The 26441-nt window shown below is 41.5% G+C and overlaps 2 protein-coding genes and 1 pseudogene across 3 annotated transcripts; all 3 read right to left on the bottom strand.

Annotated features, from left to right (window-relative positions):
- Positions 1–1177: 1177 nt before the first annotated feature.
- LOC310713152 (proto-oncogene Mas-like) lies at positions 1178–20818 on the bottom strand (annotated as a pseudogene). Its single transcript, XR_014530100.1, has 5 exons — positions 20699–20818; positions 15429–15511; positions 11885–12100; positions 11020–11116; positions 1178–3903 (listed from the first exon to the last, which is right to left on the bottom strand). The product of XR_014530100.1 is annotated as a proto-oncogene Mas-like (transcript).
- On the bottom strand, positions 9694–10644 carry LOC310713800 (proto-oncogene Mas-like; the record flags this gene model as incomplete). The annotated part of the gene is made up of 1 exon (XM_083518370.1): positions 9694–10644. One exon carries the CDS (start codon positions 10642–10644, stop codon positions 9694–9696), a length of 951 nt encoding a protein of 316 aa, XP_083374496.1.
- LOC310713135 (proto-oncogene Mas-like) lies at positions 15711–24016 on the bottom strand. Its single transcript, XM_083516947.1, has 2 exons — positions 23820–24016; positions 15711–16772 (listed from the first exon to the last, which is right to left on the bottom strand). The coding sequence occupies exons 1-2, from the start codon at positions 23974–23976 to the stop codon at positions 15937–15939; spliced, it is 993 nt and encodes a 330-aa protein (XP_083373073.1). The 5' UTR covers positions 23977–24016; the 3' UTR covers positions 15711–15936.
- Between the last annotated feature and the right edge of the window lie 2425 nt (positions 24017–26441).

Below are 26441 nucleotides of genomic sequence, written 5' to 3' on the forward strand. Positions count from 1 at the left end.
TGGAGGAGGATACCTTTGGAGGTGAGGTCAAGCAGTTGCACAGTTGCAGCGCCTGCTGTGGCTGTAGCTTCTTTTTATATTCCTGCCAATTATCTCTTCCCTTCCACCTCTATCAACTTCAACTGACCCAAGTTCTCCTGCTGCAAAAATCAATCTGAATATATACTGTGGTGGAAAACTTTTGCAGGGTTCATTTCAAGAGCAGGAGTGCGTGCGCGCGCACACACACACACACACACAGACTAAACGACTAAACAACAACAGTTCCTCTTTCCCCATTCTCACCACAGCCCTGTTGCACCGCTTCCTATTCTTTTACAGTCAGCACTTCATTGTTAAGGGTGAAACAGAAAAAGTGTGAAACAGGAAAGCAGACATCACAGAGCCATTCAAGAGAAATGAATGGTGATGTTACGATGACTCATGTGGACAATTTGGCTGTGTATTTTTCATTATTGATTGTTTCTGACTACTTTTGTTATATCTGTAATTATATATTTTTCTTCAGGTGGTAGGCTGCATTGAGCATGATTTCAACTATGGAAAGCCAGCATTTAAATGGCATTATGTATGTATGTATGTACTGTATGTATGTATGTATGTATGTATTTTTAAGAGTTTGGGATGTTAGGCTATGCTCCAGATCCCTCTAATCCCTGGATCTAGCAAGTGTTAGAAGTTAATAAAGGCAGTGGGCAAATTTTGTGGGCAATGATGTTACCTAGAAGTAAAGCAGCAAGCTGGAGAGAGAGAGTCAGAGTAATGTTTGAAAGCAATATTTGATTTCAGTTTGAATCCAAGGTTGTGGCTGTGGGAGAAAAAAGACCCTTTTGGAGGGCTAATGCTGTGATTCCCTCGATCATAGGCACATACTATATATGTGTAAAAGTAAACAATTTATCATAAAGACACCACAGTCTCTGCTCTGCCTCATTCCGAAAGGATACATGGAACCTGAGTAAGTTCCCATAACTGCTGGAATTCCACATCGCTCAGAGATTGTTATGCCACGCAACAGCAGCAGCAACCACAATTGTTGTGCAGTTGGTATTTATGGTAAGTAAACTGCTTTGAATTGATATGTTTTCAAATTAATACTTAATTATAATAATTTAATTGTATGTATAAGACTGCTCAAATTCCCTTCCAATACCTATTTGGTGTTCCACATGCTCCATTATCTTTTTATATTTTATTTGAGGAATATTATTCATTATTTAAAAACAGTGAGAACAGTGTAAAACAAGCACCAAAACATACAAGCAGGGCACAACAGCAGTGCCCCCCCATCAATCAATCATTTTATTTTTATGCTGCCTTTCCAAAGTGAAGACCTTACAACGTTACGTAACTTCAAACATAACAAAGGTAGTAATAAACAATAAAGAAAATATCAAAAAGTACACAGTTAAATTAAACAATTTCCACATAAATCATAAGAGACAAAATACAGATACAAAATATTAACAGCAACAACCCCCAACAAAATTGTGCCAATCTGTGACTCAGAAAGAACTGCCGCCTAATGTGTTGTGATGGTTCACAACTGTGCTGATTTGGATGTTTCTAGAGATGTTGCCCAAATTAGTATGAAGGTTCCTGGAGGCTGCAGTCTTCGAGTATGTCTGGAGACACCATTCGTAATAGTTTTGTTTATTTATGTATTAAATTTACATATTGCCCTTCTTCTGAAGATTACAGGGCAGTTCAGAACATAAAAATGATAACACAAAATATTTAATAAAACAAAAACAAATGAATAACCCCCTCCATCAAACACATTTAAGGTGAATCAGCTGAAGGCTTGGGTATAGAGGAACATTTCTGCCTGGTGCCTAAACATATGAAATAAAGGTGCCAGGCAAGACTTCCTAGAAAGAGCATTCCACCTGATATGGTGGAACAAAGCAAGACTTTAGCATGACTTCACCCAATTTGGCACAATTGTAAGAAATGAGGTTTTCTGAGGCTAATGTTGCAGTTTTTGTCTACATAAATGTGCCTAAATAAAGACACATTTGACTCAAATTTTAGTTTTGGTTTTTGGCAGAATTTAGGCCACAACTTTATTGCTTACAGAAAAGTGAGTGGTTGCATAGGCTCTGGTTCAATTAGCTCCCTACACCCTTGCAGGTAGCGCTGACCCAGAGCACTATCATAGGTCAGTCAAGGGTGAACACCTGAGGCAGGTGAAAAGCCTGGGAGCAGACTCTGTTCACTCCCCAGATGCTCCCCTGGACTCAGGCACGGGCACAACACCCTTTCGGGGGTTGACTAAACCAAGTTGAGTCCCTGGATTCCTTTAACAGAATACCTTTCACATAGGGATGGCGAGACCATTCTCCCATCCCTATCAAATGAACCAGTGCCTATCCACAACCTTACAAGTTGTGATGAATTGCTACATTGCAGGTGAAACCCAAATGGCTACAGCCAATCAGCCAAGTGGGGGAAAATTCCTGCCGTGCCCCTGTCCCAACGACAGATGATACACGACAGCATAGCAAGGTCAATCACAAAATGCCCTAAAATTAGGGAGAGGTGTGCGGGTGTTCCGATGCATGAGCCGAAAGAGGAAGCTCTGGGACACGTGCATGAGTCTCTCAATCCATTTGGACTGCACCCCATTGGCCAGATTAAACCCAGCAACTAGGGACCTACCAATTGCGTGTTGTAGCTATCCAATAGACCCACCTACAACCAGGAGGTCAGTCTCCAGGTCTCACCACAACATGTGCCCTCTTTTAGGGAGGACACGATTTGTGTGTACGTAGCCCAATAATTCACAGATTGTAATATCCATTAAATAATCACAATTTGTTATGGTTTCTTTGACTTCCTGAGCAGAAAAGTAAAGCATTCTGATTCTTTTGAAGCATTATATCTGGGGGCTGACTCGGAGTTCTAGCTCCTCTCTTCCATGTTCCTCCTCCTTAAAAAGCCTCCACAATGCAACCTTCATGCTCTCCCTTGAGCAACTCTGTTTCTTTCTTCCAACCAGGAAATAAATCAGTGGGTTAACACTGCTGTTTAGACAGCTGCATAAGTGTCCAACAATTAGTGAAGGTGATGAGATATCAAACCCGAGAAACAGAAGTAAAATCATGAAAGTTAATGTAAAAGTGAAAAAGAGGAAGAAGAGGAGAGCAAGAAGGATGGCTCTTAAGACCCTTCCCTTCTTCCTCCGTTGTGATCTGAAGCAAACTTTTATAAGCAGGATCACTGTGGAGATAATCATGAGTGGAAAGCAAAGCACAGGAGGAACCAGGAAGAGGAAGAAAAATAGTTTCTCAGAAAGGTACTCCAAAGAAGCATAAATGCATAATCCAATGGATAGGAAAGTAAGGATCCATATGAGAGCACAAACAATGGTAGACAAGTGCTGTGGCCGGTGACATCAATGCCAAATTGGAAAGAGGACAGAAACACATCTGTCAACGCTGATGGCTGTCAACAGAAATTGACCAGTGATGCACATGTAGAAAAAAAAGAAAGTACCGATGCCAAAAAATATTAACGAGGTGATATTTGACAATGAGGGTAAAAATACAGACAGAGGTAGCAATATTAGCAAAGCAATGAGAACCCCGAGGTCAGCAACAGCCAGGTGCAATATGAAGGTGGTGAAAGGATTCCTTTTCATGCGAAAGCCAAGAAACCAGATGACAGTTCCATTCCCAGTAAGTCCAAAAATGCTAATAACAAAAATAAAGACGGCAATAATAATCAATGCCGTTTCTTGAGCCTTTAATTCAATATAGGGATTATTATTTTGGGGGAGCTCGGTGCCATTGTTTGTTCGGTTTCCATTCTCTGCAGTATCCAAAAGGGACAGGGATTCCATGCTATTGTTTCTCATCATGCTCAATCTATGCTTGAATGCTATCTCTTGAATGGCTTCTCCTAGGAAAAAAGAAACAAAGATTGAGTCAGTTCTGTCTATAAAGCTGAACTGTATTACACTGGTGCATGCCTAGATTGCAAAATACCACGGGACAGCAGAACAATGTGATATGGCATGCAAAATTAATCCTTTTTACAGGTTTTGTTTTTAATTTTATAAAAATAGAAGAGTCCTTTTGGGTGCTAGAAATTGCTTGAAAGTTTACAGGCAATCCCTTTTGAAATCTAGAAGATTTATTCAGTACATTTTCTAGTGATTAGAAGACTTGACTACCAAGCCATATATAAGCTTTTTGTCCTATCATGAGGTGGACTCTGTTCAGGCGTTCTTAAAACTCTGCTTGCATAGGAAGGGGAAATAGTTAATGGCAAAGCTCATATCAGTATATATATATTTTAAAACAACAACAACACAGAGAAGGACAAGAAACCACCATCAAAGTTTTTGGTAAAGTTTTATGCCAGACTCTCTAACAACCCTAGATATGCAAGGTTTCTATATAACTATATTCACTCAATGGGATTTGAACTAGTGATGAATGACCAAGAAAGAGATATTGTGGATGTGGTGAGTAGCTTGATGAAAATGCTGGCCCACTGTGCAGCAGCAATTCAAAATGAAACTTTCAATAAAATGATGCAGTTATAAAAATCTATGGTGATTCTACACTTGGAATACTGTGGTAAAAATCCTAGTCATTTCAGAAAGGATAGCATAGAATGAATGGCTTCATCAAGTTCTCAGATGTTCATTTATTCTTCTCTTTTAGAAAATCACTGTCCATCTAGATATAACAAGAGGTGACTATGGAAAGGGACTATGGAAGGTATGAATCTTTCCTTCCCTCTGTGATTTCAATGTAGGGTCATGCTTTAAAGCTCAATTTCCACACTTTAAAGCTATGACATGGAGCTTTAAAGTGTGGACTCGTTCCTGGTAAAAGGAAGTCTGACTTGGTGCTATTTATCTTCATCTGTTTCCAAGTCCATACATAAAATGTATAGACAGACCAGTCTGGCTGAGACCTGACATTGCCCTCTTTTAATGTATAGTTTATGAATGAAAGAAACCAATAAATCTTTCCAACAGAAGACCCCTGGAATTCAACCTGTGTCTTCCTGCCTGAGAAGCATGTACTCCTCTGTCAGTCTATGGGGCCCCTCCTGCTTTTGCAAATGAATTAAATCAACTTAAGACATTCACATGCCTGTAGGAAACTGTTGATCAGCAATCTTTGGACATAATGAGTGGACAACAAGAAGAAATACAATACCCTGTGCTGGAATAACTAGGTAGGGCAGAAGATTTGCAGAAATGAATGCAACCCCAAGGGAAAAACAGATGTGTTCTCAAGTTGAGGGCAACAAGTTTAGGACTATCCCCCCCAACTCATTTTCATTTCCCCTGAATCAGTTTGAAAAGTCATGTGGTAAGAGGAGTTTGTTTCATTGGTTATTAAGAAAGCTAATGATGAGATTCTTAGAATGAGACTCTTTCTTAGATAGCTTAGGATGAGCGTCTTGCCTCCTGAGGCTTAATATCTTGGAAAGGGATTCTTAAGAAAATTGCACAAGTACGCTGCTGAACCAGAAAGCTTCTCTGTGATGCAATCAGGAGAAATATCTATTTTGATGACAGTCAGAACTTCTCTTTATTTTTCATGCTTAAGCAGCATCACGGATACACAAGAAACTCAGAGATATTCGTATAATAGATACAATATTTAAAGCCTCTAATAGCTTAGGCCCCAAAACATTCTTCTCTATAAGGTTCCACCCTCAAGGTATTAAGATCAACAGAGCAGGCCTTTTTAGTAGCTCTGCTGGTGGCGGCCCCAGGAGAGGACATTATTTATGATAGCCTGGAGAAGTTTAAGAATTCATGTGGCTGGGATTGGACATATGTACCCATGATCATGTCACACAATAACATACTCTCAAACTGCCCCAAATCTGATGGACCACCACAGAAACAATTAAGCCACCATAGCTTCTTCCTTTTGCCAGGAGAAATCCTGATTTAAGCTACTCTTGAAGTGACAGTGGAGATGCAGCTAGCTTGTAGTTTTAGCAAAGCTGCAATCTGTCCCACGGACCTTTAGGAGTAGCTTGGCTACTGGTCTTCCACCCCCATCCATAGATACTTTATGCTCTCTCTCCCCCCTGCTTTTCTCTCCCTTTCTCTTCATATTCTCTCTCTCCTTCTCTCTCAGTTTTCCCAATTCTGCTCGATTTAACAATTTTCTCACTATTTACAAGATTATAAGACTGATCGAGTTTACAAAAAATCACCACTCAGTCATCCCCAGCCCAACACTGCAAGCATCACTAGATCCACCAGTGAATCCAGTTTTCCTTCTCAGTCGGATGTTGGAGATCAACCCATCTCTTTACACCCTCTCCCACACTGACAGGGCACCATACGCGACAGAGAGGATTTTTGAATGGGTAGATGGCCTCGGTCCAGGAGGAAATTCTAATTATTAATAATTCCTCGCGCATTTTATCCACAGAAGAAAAACAAACTTTACAATTGGGATTCGGTTTCATTCCAAAGCCTCGATACAATGCTTTCCGCACCAGGGTGGACCTTTTTAAATTCATACACTTATCTTTTGAGACGTCATCCATTGAAACTTTTGAAAGACTATTGAGAGACTTTACTTTTGAAACTTTTGAGACGTCTTCTGTTGAAACTTTTGAAAAGAGTATTGTGAGAATCTACTTAACATTCTATTTTGAGCACATGGCTTGACGGTCCTCACTACCACTCTGTTATATTGTACATATGAACTTTGATTGGCTTATTCCTACAGTTTGGGTGATATCTTTATTCTATTACATATTCTCTAATAACTATTAGCCTACGTGTTGTGTTTCTATTGTTGTGTTTGGTATCCAAACAACACGTTCTAGCCCTCTCCCAATCTGCCTTTTTTTGGGTGGGACATGGGCACACTTCTGCCCAATTCCAGATGCACCAATTCTTTAAAGCCTCTATTTTTTTATTTTATTTTTATATGGAGTACTCTTCATTCCATACTGGCGACAAGGAAAAAATAAATTCTCAATCTGAATAAGGCTGCAATCTAGCCAGACCAAGAGATGGTATTTCTCTCTCTCTCTCTCTCTCTCTGTGTGTGTGTGTGTGTCTGGGTTTGAGTATAAGTATGAGAGAGAGAGAGAGAGAGAGAGAGAGAGAGAGAGAGAGAGAGACCTACTGCTTGCCCCCTTCCACCTGCTTCTCTGTTTTTTCCACTCACTAATTCCATATCTCATGCCGCTGAATTTTCTTTGGTTTGTTTGTATTATATGATTGTGGAATCCTTTATGTACTTTTGCTTTCCCATACCACAAATATGCGTGCCAACCAAATCTATTATCATGTCCTTCCAACTCTGTTGCCTTTTCTTTTTCCAATTTGATCCAATCCCGAATCTAAGTAAGGCATGCTGCTTCATAATAAATTTTAAGATCTGGAATTTTTGGTTAGCCTTTTATGTGAGCAGCTTGCTGCCTCTCAATTGCATTAGAGCCTTTGCACATTGTGGTGGGTCACTTAGATCATGCCAGTGAAAAGTTAATCAGCTTAAGAGGAGCCCAGTCATCTTCTCCCCTGCTCAGAGGTGACTCTTTGCTCTGCAATGCACAGTGGACTGCATTGTTTCACCTGACTGCTTTATTCTCATGCCCCATCCCAATCCTTCTTAATAAGTGTTGACTGGCATGATGTGTCAAGGTGAGTCTTTATCCATGGTGATTTTGGTTCTTCACCATACAAAGGAAGAGCCAGACCAAGAGATGCTGTGTACGTGTGTGTGTGTGTGTGTGTGTGTGTGAGAGAGAGAGAGAGAGAGAGAGAGAGAGACCCACCGCATGCCCCCTTTCTGTCAGTATATGAGAACATCGCAGCTGCAGACAGCCAGCTTGTTGACATCACATGATGCGGCTAACTGTGGGAAGGAATTTCTCTGGAAGTTCACAGGCTTCTCAGAGCTCTGTGAAGAGTGTAATTTGAAACCTTCCGTTTGCGTATGTACAGGAAGTTTGTCAGACTTGCTAGAAGAACTGAATTGATCGGTCATGTTTTTCTTTAGTGCTGTAGTCAGAAATAAAAGAATGTAAATAGACATTTCTGACTGTCTCTTTTTCCCTGCTAGGGAAGCAGGAGGAGGGGGTGTGCATTTACCCACGCTGGGAAAATGTCACCTATCAAAATCTCCCTGGTCTGCGATGTCAGCCAGAGGAGGTTACTGGTAAGCAAGCTCCAAGAGCAGTGAGAGGGGCCAACCTCTCTGGAGGGGGCTTGTAAACCAACACTTTCATCAGGTTTTCAGTTTTTCCCCACTCACTCATTCAATATCCCATGCCACTGAATTTTCTTTGAGTTGTTCTGTGGGTTTATGCCTTTTATGCTACATGAGCCCAAATATGGGGAGTATCAACTTGATAGTACTGCATATGAGATTGAAATATGTGGTATAGAAGACTCTGTATGAGAATGGTATACAGGGCACATGTTCTTGACAGTTAAATGCCAGGACTTTGTTTTTTTACCACCAGAGCTATCTTGCTTGGACATCTGCAGAAGATAGTTGGGTGTTTCCTGTTGGTGAAGACAGTTGCAAAAGGATCAGACCCCAAACTTATATAATGGGGGAAATAACTATATATGTAATAACTATATGCATAAACATTATGGGGATGATTAAAGATCTGGACCTCAGATGACATTCAATTCTCAATCCTTGGGCTCAATCCTTCTGCAGAAGTCCAACAACAAGTTCATTCCTCTCTTTTGAAACATTAGATTTTCTTTCATTAATCGGTCAGATGACAATGTTTTGCTGCACAATTGAACATCATCTAAAATAACATGAAGATAATGGACTTTGGTGCCTTATGTTCGATATATATTTGTTGTACTATGGCTTCAGGATCAGTGGGCAGTGGAGGAGAGGTGGGTAGGATTAAGAAAAATACCTTTCTACTCAGCTCTGCTTCCTCACTTCACACACTCTCTGTCCCTCTCTCACAAGGGGAAGGATGAACCGCTCAACTCTGAATTTGCTTGGCTGTCCAATCTATCCAACACTCAGGTGTCAGAATCATTCCCTTCTCTCACCAATCAGACCTTCTGACATCGATCTCTAATTCTATTCATGGGTTTCCCCCCAGCACAAATACCTCATTTTGACATTAATTTTCTCCACTGTCATATCTTATGGCGTATGGCCCACTGGCAATTTCTAATTAGGAAAATGCTTAGCTTTTGTTCAGAGAGTGCACAACCATCACTGCATAAGCTGGTATAGACTTTTTTTTTAAAAAAAACACCCCAATAATAATAATAATAAATAATGAAACAGTTAAGAAGAAATTAAAAGAACCACAAAGAACTGCAGGCTTTACTCATTTGAGACCTCAAGGTATGGGGTGGTATATAAATTCAAAAAATAATAATAATATATAAATTCAATGAATAATAACCTGCCATTGGAAAAAAATGGAAATGAGGGTTTACCTCTATGTCCCCCCCAGAGATATACAATCTGTGAATATTAACATATATATTCATAATAATATGATACTGAGTTCAGAGTAGAACAAGTACCAAGAAATCTAATAAGAGATAGAAAATGAAGCCTTCTGGGGAAAAACATAATCAGTTTTTAAAAAATAAATAAATTAAAGGCTTTGTGTTACAAAGCAAACAGATAAACAGGGAAAGGTACATCTGTCACTTTCAGCTCATAATCTTTTTTATGGCTCGATTCTTTATTAAAGTCATCAGATCTGGGTTTGGACCGGAACATCTCGCTTCTTTCTGCAATCTTCCTCCTTGAAAACCCTCTGGTATATGACCTTCAAGCTCTCCCTTGATGGACTGTTTTTCTTTCGTCCAACCAGGAAATAAATCAGTGGGTTAACACTGCTGTTTAGGCAGCTGCATAAGAGGCCAAAAAATAGTTCAGTATTGTTTCCACCATTGCAGAGAATATATAATAAAATGCAAGTTAATAGGAAAGCTATGAAGAGGGCAAGTAGGATGGCTGTTAAAGCTTTCCCCTTCTTCCTCTGTTGTGATCTAAAGTAAACTTTTATAAACAGGACCAGAGTGGAAACAGTCATGAGTGGGAGGCAAAGTATAGCATTCATTAGAAGTAGGTAGAAAAGGGAACTCATTGGAACTATAAAAACATAAAGAATTGTGAAGATTACAGTGATCAGGAAAGCAATGATCCATATTGTGGCACACACAAGGGTGGAAAAGTGTGGTGGTCGGTGGCATCGATGCCAAAGTGGGAAAACAACAGAAACACACCTGTCCATGCTAATGGCTGTCAACAGATATTGACCAGTGTTGTACATGAAGAAAAAAAGAATGGAACCCCAAAATAGAAACAAATAATAATATGAGAATGAAAATGAAAATAACATCAGAAGATGTATAATGGAAAGAGTAAATAAGCATATGAGTGTCCCAAGGTCAGCAGCAGCCAGATGCAGGATGAAGGTGGTGAAAGGATTCCTCTTCATGCAAAAGCCAAGAAACCAGATGACAGTTCCATTCCCAATGATTCCAAAAATGCTAATAAGTGAAACGAAGACGACGATGATAATTTCTGTTAAAAAAATCGATGGAAATATATCACCAGAACCATGTTGGGAGTTGGGGAGCCCAGTTCCATTGCCGGTTCCATTCAAAGTGGACCAGGTTCCCAGGCTACCATAGCTCATCTTGCTTAATTTCTGCTTTTGAGCTATTTCTTGTATGGCTCTTCCTACCAAGAGTAAATAAACAAATGTGGATTCATTTTTTTGCTTTACAGTTCAACCATATTAAAGTGAGACATTCATACAATAATAAAAGAGACATACTGTAGTGGGAATTCATGACCGATAAACAAACAAACAAACAAACACTTTAGGAATATTGTTCATTGGAAATCTTGTCAAAATGTATCAGTTTCAAAGGTTTAGGGGGAAATGCAGTACGGGAAGGGGTTATAGATTTTTCCTTCCAGTAAAAAAATCTGCAGGCACAGCATCAGTAAGCTAAACTAAATTTCCCCTCTTCTGCTCTCAGAGTCAGTCTTAACATCTGAAACTTACGTATTCTGTCCTAAACACTGGGAGTGGGGTGGTTGGATAGGCTCAGTGCTTAAGATCTGGAGTGGAGAAGAGGAACAGGAGAAGGAGTTGAATGGCTCTGGAGATAAGGAAAACAAAAGCCATTATTATTATTAGTATCCAGCCCATTTGACTGGGTTGCCCAGCAACAGTTGATGGCTTTCAACATAAATAAAAACATAACGAAACAATGCTTTGGGAACGCATATGTAAGTTGTTGTTGTTATTATTATTATTATTATTATTATTATTATTATTATTATTATTATTATTATTATAATGTGATATTTAACAAAACCAAATAAAATAAAACTCAACTGAAATCCACTGTCCTGGTCTCCCAATGGCCAAACAGATCCTTAAGGGAAGCCTACAAACAGCTTCAGAACACAACAGTCATCTCCACTCCTCTGGTTTTCTGCTGGCCCATCAGCTCTTTAATTTCACAACCCACTTCAGGCAACTCTGAAGAGCAACCTGTTGTTGTTGTTTTACAGGGCATTGGGGACACTTCTGTTCAATCCCAGATACATTGACATATCCCCAAACATTCCTCAGATGAAAATAGGGTCATTTTAAACTCCTCTCCTATTGATCCCCCTCAACCCCGATACTTTGACTCTCACATAGCATTTCCTATCATAAGAAGGACAATTGCCACCACCAGTAAACTGTTGTATTCCTACTGTAGAGCACTTGTGGGGCAGATTATTGGTTTCTCCAGCCCAGTATTCCTTCTTCAGGGATTCAACTTGGGCTTTTCTGCCTTAAATGCATGTACACTTCTGCCTTTGGTTCCTCTCCCACTTTTGCAAATGAACTATGTCAACTTGTGACATTCACATACCTGTGAGCAACTGTTGATTAGCTGTCTAAAGACAAGGTGAGCTGGAGGCAGCAAGAAGCACAAAATCATGTGCTGGAATGAAGAGGTAGTCAGAAGATTGGCAGAATTGACTACAGACCCAAGGAGGAGAAAATAGATGTATCACCAAGCTCTCCCCAAGATGTTTAGGGCCCCACCCATTACTCTTCATCTGTTCTTAAGCAATTTGCCAACATCCTGTGGCAAGAAGAATTATGTTCATTGGTTGTCAAGAGAGCTGATTACACAGGAGGTTGTTGCCTCCAAAGTCTTGATGTCATAGAGAAGCATTCTTGAGAAAAGTGAGTAAATAAGTTGCAAGGAACAACTGGGTGAGGGGTAAAACTACAGTGTCTGGGTTTCTTTGGGGGAAATGATATGCTTTGAATTCATGGTGTGTATGGAGCCCCACAGGTGTAACTATGGAACCTGAAAATCATGGGGGGGGGGGCTTTTGAATGACTAAGAGGTGGACAATGGTTAACCAGGTAGGAGAGGAGAACATAATGGAATGGTTGGATGAGATGGCACACACACACACACACACATATGTATGTAAAGATCTATGTACAGTAAATAACATGGCTTGTTCTGGCTAGATCATTTTCCTAGTTCAAATTGAGGGTTCATACACCCATCCACCAGTCCCATTCCAAAAAGACACAGTTTCAAGCCTTCTCCGGGGACCTTCCAGGCACTGGTCCAAGTGACCTTGCCTTTGCAGTGCAGCTTTCCCATGAAAAACACACTCTTTGCCTCTGAATTGGAATGAACAGCAATCTGCAGAAAACCCAATGGTCAATTGTTTTGATTCAGCAGTACAGAGAGGGTTTTCCTGGGCAGGAAATGGAAGGCCAAATGAGGTGTGGAGGAGCCGTGAGAACCTGTTTTTATATGCCCCGTGAGATGTTATAGCAGTGGTGGCCAAACTTGGTCCTCTAGCTGTTTTGGGACTAAAATCCCCATCATTCCTGACCACTGGTCCTGTTAGCTAGGGATGATGGGAGTTGTAGTCCCCAAACAGCTGGAGGACCAAGTTTGGCCACCACTGTGTTAGATGGTCAGCCATAGACATTAATGGAGACATTTGAAAATTTGCGTAGTTTGAATTGGGCAGATATGGCCATTATTGATTTTTCACAACAGATATATCAAATAAATAGTTGGGGGGAAAGACACAAATGGAGAGGGGACCCTCCAATTAATCCAATGCTCATTGAGCTCAATGGGATTTTGCAAAGTGACAGAGAAGAAACAGGGAACTGATTACTTGAAATACTCACCTATTGTTCCTGCCAAAACCCTGGACATTTGCCTCTATGTTCCAAGTATACATTTTGTGTTTCTTTGGATTTCAAGCATGGGCAAAGATCATCTAAGTGTGCTGTTCATTCGGCCACTAGTTCCTCTTTTGTCTTCTAGCTGCAACCTAGTTGCAAAACTAACCACTATTTCCTATTCTGATACAATCAGAACTTAGCTGTTAAGTGTGAAACAGAAATCTGATAACAGATGTCACCGAGTTGTGCCAGGACACCAAGAAGAATCTCAGTTGTGAATCTAAAGACTTCCTTTGATTTCTTGGTCCTTAGTTTCGTACCTATGATTTTCCAGCTTGGCACTTATGGTGGAGTAACTCAAAGGATAACAAAAATGAGGCAATATATTGGGAAAACAACAGCAGCAGTGTTAAAAAGTGTATGTAACTTTTGCGTGGACAGGCAGAGTCCCCCCAACCCCAGGCGACCCCTGAGCAGAATAATGACTCAAGACAACGTGCTATGGGATTGCAATTGGCCACAACTTTATTAAATTTCAGGTGTAGGGAGACCTTGGCTCAGGCATTGGGCGTTTATCCTTCCCAGTCTGCAGCCGGGGATCTGGAAGACATCAGGGTTATCCAGATTGTGTGGGGATTGTGCTGGCTCTGAAGAACATATGTTCAAGCAGAGAGCCCACCACCTGTTTTGCTGCCATTGGAGGGGACAGCAATGACAACCTCTTGGCGTCTCCCCTCAAGACCCCTTTAACAGGGAACTCTGGGCTCACCGCCGCAAGGGGGGTGTGGGTCACCACTTCATCCCCCCCCATTTAGGAAGATAGATTAAAGGATCCCACCCAAGGCCTGAAACTGCCAGTTTTGACGTTTTGCTACTGGAAAGGCAAAACCTGCCAATGCTGGAAAATTCCTTTCCGGCTCTTCAACAGCGACCAAGACATAGGAGCGCCTGCATACCTGTGCAGAAGAGGTTAACCTGCAAAAGAAGATTTAATGGAGGGAGGGCAGGGTGGGAGAAGCTCTGGAATCAACTGACACTTTGCAGGTAGGATTCACCTTCTGTTGTGTGGGCAGGGTGGTCCCTCCCCTTACCTGGCTGAACCCCTTGTAACGCCTCCCCAGGCGGGATTGGGCAATTGGCTGAGGTAGTGGGAGACCTCCAGATATCCAGCCTGGGGAGGAGGAAGCCAGCCCAAACTACCAGGGTCCACAATGGGATCCGGGGGGGGGGGCTGTGTGCAACCACGCAAAAGGCACCCCCCATTTGATGTGGGGAGCGGTCATTGTTCTTATTGGTCCAATTTAAATTCTCTTTTTCATCACTTTTTTAAAAATATGAAAATCACAGTCTGTGCAGCTATAATAAGAAGTGGTTCCGGAGAGGGACTATAGTTTGGGGATTATAATACATATGTTACATGCAGAGGTGCCAAAATTTAAGCTGTGGTGACTCTAGTTCAAGGGACCAAGGGAGGAGAAATCCTGGACACCCTCTCCCTGAGATCCTAGAGGATCATTGAGAATGCTCCCCCCCCCCCCGTTTACAGCGGACAGTGCTGACCAAGGGGATCAGAAAGTCCAACTTGGAATTACACATCTTGGTCTGTTCCTAAATCCACATATTAAATCCACAGAAACATTGATGTCATGAACCACATCTGCTAATTGTCACATTGCCCTATAAAGGTTTAGATGGCAGAATTCTTTTTATTTCTATATGCACATTGTTATGGGATGATTAGCTGCTTGTGCGTAAAATCGTGCTCCCTCAGAGTTTGTGCGGCTCCACAAACCTCTGTGTGTGACAGAGCTCCTCAAACATGTCTGCTCTAGTCACTCGTAGAGTCCGACAGTGGCTGTCTGCGGAAGCGCTTCCAGCATAGAAGCTCCTTCACGGAAACGCGTCTCCTGGACTCACGACGTGGCAGCTTCCGGCGAAGCATGGGTCTCCCTATGGGAGCTTCTGACACCTCCCCGCTGTTCTCGCTGGACGTGTCCCTCATCCCTCCCTCTTCCCTGCTAGTTCCTGCTTTGGCTGCTGCGTCTCTCTCAGCATTCATGAGATCCTCCTCCAGAGTACCCTCTCTCCCCCTGCTGGTCCCTGCTTTCGCTGCTGACTCCCTCCCAGCCTCTGTGAGCCCTTCCACCTCCCTTTCTTCCGATGTCAGTTCCCTGACACACATAGTGATAATTTCTACATCACTACATCCATATAATAAGCAGGGATTTTTTTCAGCCAGAACTCACCGGAACTCATTTCTGGCATCTCTCAGGTGGGTGCCATAAGAGAACAAGGGAGACCTTTATGGCGAGTTTCTGCAGCTCTTTTTCTAGAAAAATAGCAGAGCCAATAAGGATTGTACTGGTTGAATGTTCCATAATGCCCTTTTTTAAAAATCTGGGGAAAATATTTTCTTCTCTTTTCTTCAAACATTTGAGCTCAACATGTGAAGATTTCTTTACTCTATTCCCTTTGGCAATGAATGTGTTTTCTATACCATTTAGCAAGTCATCCTTCTCAACTGAAAGTCTGTTGAAGTGGCATTTCTTTTTATTTCATTTTCTAAAACATACAAAATATTAATCCTGCCAAATGAGCAATCCATGGGGCTTTTAACGATACTCCTGAAACAAGGACAAAAATTAACAGAGTAAATAAATCCAAAATCATAAAATAGTGAGTACAGAGGAAAACAAATATCAAGAAATACACCAAGAGATAGAAAATGAAGCTTTCTGAACTTTTTTGAAGTCTTCACATCCGGGTTTGGACTGGAACTTCTCGTTCCTCTCTGCAGTTTTCCTCCTCTTTGAAAAGTCTCTGGAGTATGACCTTCATGCTCTCCCTGGATCGAGCCCTCTTGTTTCTCCCAATCAGGAAATAAACCAGTGGGTTAATACTGCTATTCAGGCAGCTGCATAATAACCCAACTGGTATTGCAAAAAATACAACATTATAGTCTCTAAGTGGAGGGGAAAAACTTATTAATGAAATGCAAGTAAATGGGAAAGCTAAGAAGAGGAAGAAGAGGAGGGCAAGCAGGATGGCTGTTAAAGCTTTTCCCTTCTTCCTCAGTTGTGATCTGAAGTAAACTTTTATAAACAGGACCAGAGTGGAAACAGTCATGAGTGGGAGGCAAAGTACAGCATTTATTAGAAGCAGATAGAAAAGGGGTTTCATTGTACCTGTAAAAAGATAAAGAATCATGCTGATTACAGTGAGCAGGAAAGAAGTGATCCATATTGTGGCACACACAAGGGTGGAAAAGTGTGGTGGTCGGTGGCACCGATGCCAAAGTGGGAAGACAGCAGAAACACACCTTTCAATGCTAATGGCTGTCAACAGATATTGACCAGTGTTGTACTTGAACAACAACAAATAGTTGAATACTACGAACAAGTTACTATACAAAGGTAAGAATGGAAATAAAGTCAAAATTCTCATAATCGAAAGAGGAGGTAAGCTCATGAGAGCCCCAAGGTCAGCAACAGCCAGATGTAGTATGAAAGTGGTGAAAGGATTCCTCTTCATGCAAAAACCAAGAAACCAAATGACAGTTCCATTCCCCATAAGTCCAAAAATGCTAATAACTATAATTAAGAAATATAGAATAATTACTGCTATAGGATTTAGTGATAATTCATGATCAAAACCGTCCTGGGGGGTTAGGAGGTCAGTTCCATTTTCTGCTCCAATGTCTTCCCATGAAGCATTCCAAGGGGACAAGGATCCCAGGCCATCATTGTTCATCTTGCTGGATCTCTACTTCTGAGCTACTCCTCCCATGGCTCTTCCTACCAGGAGAAAAGAAACAAATATGGAGTCTGTTTTGGCTACAAAGCTCAACCATATTAAAGTGAGACACTCATATTAGAAATAGAAATACTTTATTGTCACTGTACACTTGTTTACAATGAGATTAAATGAGCCCCCCCTCCACAATCTCTCAGTCCTTGTTACACTCTGTGTGCTGTCGTACGACCACCAACCCCCAACGTCAGCTGCAATGTGACTGAGTTCCATTCAGCAGCCTCACAGCCCACGGGTAGAAAATGTTCCTTAGCCTGATGGTGCTGCTTATCGTGTGCTGGCCAGGGTGTGAGTCATCCCTTAGAATGTTCCCCACCCTTCTGAGACAACGGTCTCCCACAATGACATCTAGCGGACTCAGGGGACAGCCCACGATATCGTGTGTTGTCTTAACCACCCTCCGTAGGCACTCTCTGTCCATGGCTGTCAAACCAGCGTACCAAACCATGATACAGTATGAGACTGATAGAAGGAAATCATCAGTTGCTGTCCAAACTTGTTCTTTCACAAGACCCTAAGGAAATGAAGTCTCTGTTGGGCCTTTCTAACCACCTGTGCTGTATGACCTTCCAAGTTTGGTCTTCACTAAGATGGACTCCCAGGTATTTAAAGGAAGAGACTCTCTCCACACAGCCCCCCGTGATATGCAACGGGACTAGCTCCCCCCTCTTCCTCCAAAAGTCCAACACATCTCCTTTGTCTTGCCAATGTCTAGCTGCAGATTGTTCTCTGAGCACCATGTGGATACCATTTGAACCTCCCCCCTGTACGCAGATTCATTTCCGTCTGTAATAAAACCCATTTTAATGGTGGTGTCATAAGCAAACTTAATAATTGCAGTAGATGGGCCAGATGAAATGCAATCATATGTATACAACGAATACAGGTTTGGACTTAGCACGCGTCCCTGTGGAGTGCCAGTGCTGAGCTTCAGGAAGGTAGATGTAACAGGTCCAATCCTTACTCTTTGTGTCTGATCTCTCAGAAAGTCTTTAAGCATTTCATTTTTGAACTAAAATTCCCCTCTTCTGCTCTATGAGTCAGACTTGACATCTCAAACTAACATACCGTGTCCTAAACCCTGGGAGTGGGATGGTTGGATGGGCTCAGTGCTTCAAATCTGGAGTGGAGAAGAGGAACAGGAGAAGGAGTTGAGCAGCTCTGGTGACCAGCAAAACAAAAACCATTATGATTATTAGTACCCCACACATCTGACTGCGTTCCCCAGCCACAGTGGAAACAAAACGACGCTTTGGAAAGGCAAGTGTAAGTTTGTACTATTATTAAAATGTGATATTTAAGAAAACCAGATGAAATAAAACTCAACTGAAATCCACTCTCCTGGTCTCACAATGGCCAAACAGATGCTTAAGGGAACCTTAAAACAGCTTCAGAACACAACAGTCATCTCCAGTCCTGTGGTTTTCTGCTGCCCCATCAGCTCTTTAATTTCACAACCCACTCGGGGCAACTTTGAAGAGCAACCTGTTTTTTTGTTTTTGTTTTTTTTACGGGACATGGGGACACTTCAGTTCAATCCCAAATACATTGACATATCCCTGAATATTCCTCAGATGAAAATAGGGTCATTTTTAATTCCTCTCCTATTGACCCTCCTCAATCCCCATTCTTTGTCTCTCACATAGCATTTCCTACCATAAGAAGGACAATTGCCACCACCAGTAAACTGTTCTATCCCTACTGTAGAGCACTTGTGAGGCAGATTATTGGTTTGTCCAGCCCAGTATTCCCTTCTCCGGGAATTCAACCTGGGCTTTTCTGCCTGAAATGCATGTACACTTCTGCCTTTGGTTCCTCTCCCACTTTTGCAAATGAACCATGTCAGATTGAGACATTCACATACCTGTGAGCAATTGTTGATCAGCAGCCGAAGAAAATGGTGAGTTGGAGGCAGCAAGAAGCAAAAAATAATGTGCTGGAATGAAGAGGTAGTCAGAAGATTGGCAGAATTGACTACAACCCCAAGGAGGATAAAATGGATGTATCACCAAGCTCTCCCCAAGATGTTTAGGGCTCCACCCATTACTCTTCATCTGTTCTTAAGCAGTTTGCCAACATCCTGTGGCAAGAAGAATTTTGTTCACTAGTTGTCAAGAAAGTTAAGAGGAAGTTCTTGCCTCCAAAGTCTTGATGTCATAGAGAAGCATTCTTGAGAAAAGTGAGTAAATAAGTTGCAAGGAACAACTGGGTGAGGGGTAAAACTACAGTGTCTGGGTTTCTTTGGGGGAAATGATATGCTTTGAATAAATGGTGTGTATGGAGCCCCAGAGGTGTAACTATGGAACCTGGAAATCAGACCGGGGGGGGGGGGCTTCTGAATATCTAAGAGGGGGGAAATGGAGAACCAGGAGGGAGAGGAGAACAGAATGGAATGGCTGAATAAGATGTCAGGCACACATATGTATGTAAACATCTATGTAGAGTAAATAACATGGCACTTTCTGGTTGGATCATTTTCCTTGTTCAGATTGAGGGCTTGTCCACCTTCCACCAGTCCCATTCCAAAAAGGCACAGTTTCACGCAGTTTTCAGGTACTTTCCAGGCACCGGTCCAAGTGACCTTGTCTTTGCTGTTCAGCTTTCCCCTGAAAACCATGCTCGTTCCCTCTGAATTGAAATGAACAGCAATCTGTGTTAAAACCCAATGGTCATTTGTTTCCATTCAGAAGTAAGGAGAAGGTTTTCCTGGTGGGAAATGGAAGGCCAAATGAGGTGTGGAGGAGCCCTGAGAACCTGTTTTTATATATCCCATGGGATGTTAGAGGGTCAGTCATAGACATGAATGGAAACATTTGAAAATTTGTGTAGTTTGAATTGGGCAGATATGGCCATTATCCATTTTCACGATAAATATGTTATTTAAATGGCTGGGGAAAAGACACAAATGGAGAGGGGACCGTACTTAACCTGAAACTGTTCTTAACCTGAAGCACCACTTTAGCTAATGGGGCCTCATGCTGATGCTGTGCTGCCAGAGCACGATTTCTGTTCTTATCCTAAAGCAAAGTTCTTAACCTGAAGCACTATTTTTTGGTTAACGGAGTCTGTAACCTGAAGTGTATGTAACCTGAAGTGTATGTAACCCGAGGTACCACTGTATACATTCTGTGTTACTTAGGATTTCAAGCATGGGCAAAGTGCATCTAACTGTGCTGTTCGTTCTGCCACTAGTTCCTCTTTTTTCTTCTTGCTGCAGCGTAGATGCAAAACTAAGCACCATTTTTCATTCTGATACGATCAGCACTTAGCTGTTAAATTTGGAGCATAAATCTGATAACAGATGTCACCGAGTTGTGCCAGAGCACTAAGAATAAGCATATGTAGCTTTTGTTACGATTTATCCAATTTTGTTCTATAGAGTAACACATCTGAAATCCACATTTCTAATACACAATATCAAATACACATATCAAATACACATAATCCACATATCAAATACACAAACCATCCAGTCAGTCATGGTTCACATATGGAAAAACAACAATGATATTTTAATCTACAGTTTATTGCGCCCTAATCTGCTCTCATCCGTGCTCTCTAATCACAGAATGCATATAGTAAAGAATAATAGGAATGGCATTTATGTCACAAAGGAACTGGTATCTCTTCAAGGGTATTCCTCCTGCATGCACATCCCCCTCTTGGTTTTACAAATAAATTGCATCAACTTGAAACATTTGCATACCTGTGAGAAACTCTTGATCAGCAATCTTCAGAGATGGTGTGTGGAATGCAGAAGGAAGTAGAATATCCTGTGCTGGAATAAGTAGGGGGTCAGAGCATTTTCAGAAATGAATGTAGCTCCAAAGAAACAACAGATGTTTTATCAAGCTTACTGCTAGATGTTCAGGGCTCCACCCAATAATTTATATCAGTTATTTTATCTGTTCTTGTCAATATCATGAGATGATGATAACCCATTGGTTATCAAGATGGCTGGTGTAGGAGGAGCTTCTTAACTGCGTTCAAGGTTGTATCAAACATAAGACACATCAGAAAAAAATAATTCATAAAGACAAGCCCTCCACAAAGACCAACTCTTTAGCTTGCTTTCATGATGTGTTTTCTTCTTACGATGTGCCTTGTGTTTGATATCTCTTTTTTGTACTATAGCAGCAGGATCAGTGGGAAGTGGAGGAGAGGTGGGTGGGCTTACGACAAATCTAGCCAGACCCAGAAATGGCCTCTCTCTCTCTCTCTCTCTCTCTCTCTCTCTCTGTGTGTGTGTGTGTGTGTGTGAAAGAGAGAGAGAGACCAACATACATCATGCCCCCTTCTACCTGGTTCTTAGTTTTTTCCAATCAGTCATTCCATATCCCATTTCAATGAATTTTCTTCGGGTTGTTCTGGGGGTTTTATGCCCCTCTCAGCGCTACACAAAACATGCCTCTTATGCAATGGTGGTATAGTTTTGGGTAAAGGAGCCCAAACATGGGAAGTATCAGCTTGATATTGCTGCACATGAGACTTAGATATGTGATATAAATGACTCTGTATGAGAATGGTCTACTGGGCACATGTTCATGACCGTTAAATGCCAGGCCCTTGTTATCTGCCACCAGAGCTATCTTGCTTGAACTTCTGCAGAAGATAGTAGGGTGTTTCCTGTGAGAGGAGACAAGCTACAAAAGCATCTAACCCAAAACTTATATTATGGGGAAAAATAACTATATATACAATAATGATATGCAAAAGAATTCCAAAACATTATGGGGGTAATTAAAGTTCTGGACCTCAGACCACATCCAATTCTCAATCCTTGGGTTCTATCCTTCTGCATCAGTCCAACAGCAAGTTAATTCCTCTCTTTTGAATAATTAGATTTACGGTACTTTCATTAATCGCGAGCGCGAGTGTTACTTGCTCAAGCTGATTTTTGGTTAGCTTTTTATGTGAGCATCTTTCTTCCTCTTAATTGCATTAGAGCCTTTGCACACTGTGGTGGGTCACTTAGCTTGTGCCAGTGAAAAGCTAATCAGCTTAAGAGGAGCCCAGTCATCTTCTCCCCTGCTCAAAGGGGACTCTTTGCTCTGCAGTGCAGAGTGGACTGCATGGTTTCATCTGACTGCTTTATTCTCATGCCCCATCCTAATCCTTCTGAATAAGTGTGAACGAGAATGATGTGTCAAGGTGAGTCTTTATACATGGTGATTTCAGTTCTTCACCATGCAAAGGAGTCTAGTTCATGTTTGGATATATAGGCTTGATGGCTAGCATTGAGTGGAAAGTGCATTCTGGCATGATATGGAGCCATCTCCCCCCTGTATGCTCTGGTGTTTTTTTCAAAAAAATATTGGAAAGTTGGAGAAGCATTGATGTCATGAATCACTTCTGCTTATTGTCACATTGCCCTATAAAGGTGTAGATTTCTACATGCACATTGTTATAATTTCTATATCACTACATCAATATAAACATGGCTTTTTTTCAGCCACAATTCCCCAGAGCTCAAGTCCCACACCCCTCAGATGGGTGCCATGGCTGTTATAAGAGAACAAGGGAGGCCTTCATGGTGAATTTTTGCAGTTCTTTTTCTAGAAAAATAGCACAGAAAATAGGGATTGTACTGGTGGAATTAACTATCATGCACTTTTTAAGAAATCTGGGGAAAATACTTTCTTCTGTTTTCTTCAAACATTCAATCTCTACATGTGAAGATTTCTTTACTTCATTCCCTTTGGCAATGAGTTTGTTTTCTATACCATTTAGCAAGTCATCCTTCTCAACTCAAAGTCTGTTGAAGTGGCATTTCTTTTTTATTTCATTTTCTAAAACATACAAAGCATTAATCCTGCCAAATGGGTAATCCAAGGGGATTTTAAAAATACTGCTAAAACAAGGACAAAAATTAACAGAGTAAATGAATCCAAAATAATAAAATAGTGAGTACAGAGGAAAACAAATATCAAGAAATACATCAAGAGATAGAAAATGAAGCTTTCTGGGCTATCTTGAAGTATTTCTTCACATCCGGGTTTGAACTGGAACTTCTTGTTCCTCGCTGCAGTTTTCCTCCTCTTTGAAAAGTCTCTGGAGTATGACCTTCATGCTCTCCCTAGATTGAGTCCTCTTGTTTCTCCCAATCAGGAAATAAATCAGTGGGTTAATACTGCTATTCAGGCAGCTGCATAATAACCCAACATATATTGCAACAAATTGCATTTTATAGTCTATAACTACAGGGGAAAAACTGATTAATGAAATGCCGGAAAATGGGAAAGCTAAGAAGAGGAAGAAGAGGAGGGCAAGCAGGATGGCTGTTAAAGCTTTTCCCTTCTTCCTCTCTTGTGATCTGAAGTAAACTTTTCTAAACAGGACCAGAGTGGAAACAGTCATGAGTGGGAGGCAAAGTATAGCATTCATTAGAAACTGGAATAAAATGGTATACAGTAGAATGTTAAAAATAGCAGCAATCAAGTTGATTGCAATGAGCAGGAAAGAAATGATCCATATTGTGGCACACACAAGGGTGGAAAATTGTGGTGGTCGGTGGCATCGATGCCAAAGTGGGAAGACGACAGAAACACACCTGTCCATGCTAATAGCTGTCAGCAGATATTGACCAGTGTTGTACATGAAGAAAAAAAGAATGGAAACCACTGTTACAATCCAATGCATGTAGGGAGTTAAGAATGACTCCAGAAGATATATAATGGAAAAAGCAAATAAGCATATGAGAGCCCCAAGGTCAGCCGCAGCCAGATGCAGGATGAAGGTGGTGAAAGGATTCCTCTTCATGCAAAAGCCAAGAAACCAGATGACAGTTCCATTCCCAATGATTCCAAAAATGCTAATAAGTAAAATGGAGATAAGTAAAATGGGGATAAGAATGTCTGCTATACTATATGGTGATAATTCATTATCAAAACCATCCTGGGGAGTTAGGTCAGTTTCATCTTCTGCTGCAATATCTTCCAACGAAGCATTCAAAGTGGACCAGGATCCCAGGCCATCATTGCTCATCTTGCTGGATCTCTACTTCTGAGATTTTTCTTGTATAGCTCTTACTACCAGGAGAAAATAAATAAAGGTGGAGCCCGTTTTAGCTATAAAGTTCAACCTACTAAACTGAGACAAACAATAATAAAAGAGACATACTATAGTGGGAATTAATGACGGATAAACAAACACATTAGGAATATGGTTCACAGGAATATTTGTCACAACTTATCAGTTCCAAAGGCTTAGGGGGGAAATGGAGTTTGCCGATGTGTTGTGGATCATTCTTCTAAGTAAAAAAACTGTATTCACAACATCAGTAAGCACATCGTTTTAGAACTCAAATTCTCCTCTTCTGCTCTCTGACTCAGCCTTAAGATCAGAAACTAACCTCTTGTGTCGTGAACTTTGGTTGGTTGGGTGTTGGAGAAGACAAGTGTGAGAAGGAGTTGAAGAGCTCTTGTGATTCTGGAACGAATTGGGAAGGCATATGTAATTTTATTGTTATTAAAATGTGATTTTGAACAAAAGTGGGTAAATAAAATTCAAGTTGATTAGGGATTGTTAAGAAATATGAAAATTAGAAAAAAAACCCCACAATAGCACTTTCTCCTCTGACTGAATGTGGAAACCAAAAATTTCTGCCATCTTCAGCAGCCATCTACCCGGTATCCTTCTAACAGAACACTCCATGGAGTTAGCTTGTCCCACCTATCAGCCAAAGGTGCACAGCATTGTCATTCAGCTACAGATCCCCTCTTACCTTTGCTAATGAATGATACCAAAAGTAGCTATTCGCATTGCTCTCAAAAACTTTGCATCAGCATCCCTCCGGCATGGTGAGTGGGAGCAGCAAGTGGTGCTGGAATAAGCAGGTAATCGGAAGATTTGCAGAAATTGTTAAGACGCCTCATCTTGTTCTTAGCAAGATGTGTAGGATTCTGCCTGTGTCTTCAGTTCTGTTTAATCCATTTGCCAGCATCGTGTGATAAGCTGGTTGCTTTGTGCCTTGGGTCTCAGGATAGCATTTGGCAAACTCAGGAGGAGATTCTTGCCTTCTAAAGTTCAGTGTCCCAAGCAAGCACTCTTGAGAAGAGAGAGTTTGCAAGTGGTAAGCAAGTCCAACTTCTCTTTGCCCCTATCTGGAGAAACATCTTTATTGATTAGAGTGTCACCTGATCCATTAACAGAAAGACTAACCAGTGTATTCAGAGAGTAATCAGTTTGCGATTGGTTCTGCAGGGGAAGAACGTAGGCTGGGGTGGAGAAATATATCTGAAGAACAAAAAAGAGTCCTTCTAGATCAGGTCAGTGGCCCTTGCAGTCAATTGTCCTGGTCTCACAGTGGCCAAACAGATGATTCAAGGAATACCACAACAGCTTCTGAACACAACAGTACTCTCCTCCCCCGTGATGTTCTGCTGGCAGGCCTCAATCGCGTTAATTTTCCAACCCCCTTGGGAAAACCTTGACATGTCTGGGAGGCCAATCTGCTTTTTTGGGTGGGGTGTGGGCACACTTCTCTCCGATCCCAGATGCACCAGTTCTTTACAGCCTCTATTTATTGATATCAAGCACTCTTCATTCCATCTTGGCGACAAGGAAAAAAATAATTCTCAGTCTGAATAAGGCTGCAATCTAGCCAGGTCAAGGGATTGTGTGTGTGTGTGTTTGTGTGTGTGTGTGTGTGTGTGTGTGTGTGTGTGTGTGAGAGAGAGAGAGAGAGAGAGAGAGAGAGAGAGAGAGAGAGAGAGACTTACTGCATGCCCCCTTCCACCTGGTTCTTAGTTTTTTCCATTCAGTCATTCCATATCCCATTCCACTGAATTTTTTTTCGGGTTGTTCTGGGGTTTTTATGCCCCTCTCAGCGCCACACAAAGCATGTCTCTTATGCAATGGTGGTATAGTTTTGGATACAGAAGCCCAAACATGGGAAGTATCAGGTTGATATTACTGGACATGAGACTTAGATATGTGATATAGAAGACTCTGTATGAGAATGGTCTACTGGGCACATGTTCATGACCGTTAAATGCCAGGACATTGTTATCTGCCACCAGAGCTATCTTGCTTGAACTTATGCAGAAGATAGTTGGGTGTTTCCTGTGAGATGAGACAGTTACAAAAGCATCAAACCCAAAACTTATATTATGGGGGGAAATAACTACCGTATTTTTTGCTCCATAGGGCGCGCAGGACTATATGGCACACCTAGTTTTTAGGAGGGGGGGGCTTCAAGAAAAAAAAAATATTTAAAGGGAGTGCTGAGCAGAGCCAGGATGCACCCCAGGCTCTGCTCAGCGCTCCCTTTCACAAGCCCCGTGGAGTGTGTCTGTGGCTCTTGGGGGCTTTTCCCCGAGGAGGGAGAAGGGCAGCCCTTCAGTGATTGGCTCTCCTCCTCCCTCCTCGGGGGAAAGCCCCCAAGAGCATCTCCAGAGGGCAGCGGGATGAAGGCTCGCTGCTCCCCTGTGGAGGCTTCGCGGGCTACC

The sequence above is a fragment of the Podarcis liolepis genome (genome assembly GCF_965112155.1).
Source record: "Podarcis liolepis genome assembly, chromosome: 8".
Lineage (NCBI taxonomy): Eukaryota > Metazoa > Chordata > Lepidosauria > Squamata > Lacertidae > Podarcis > Podarcis liolepis.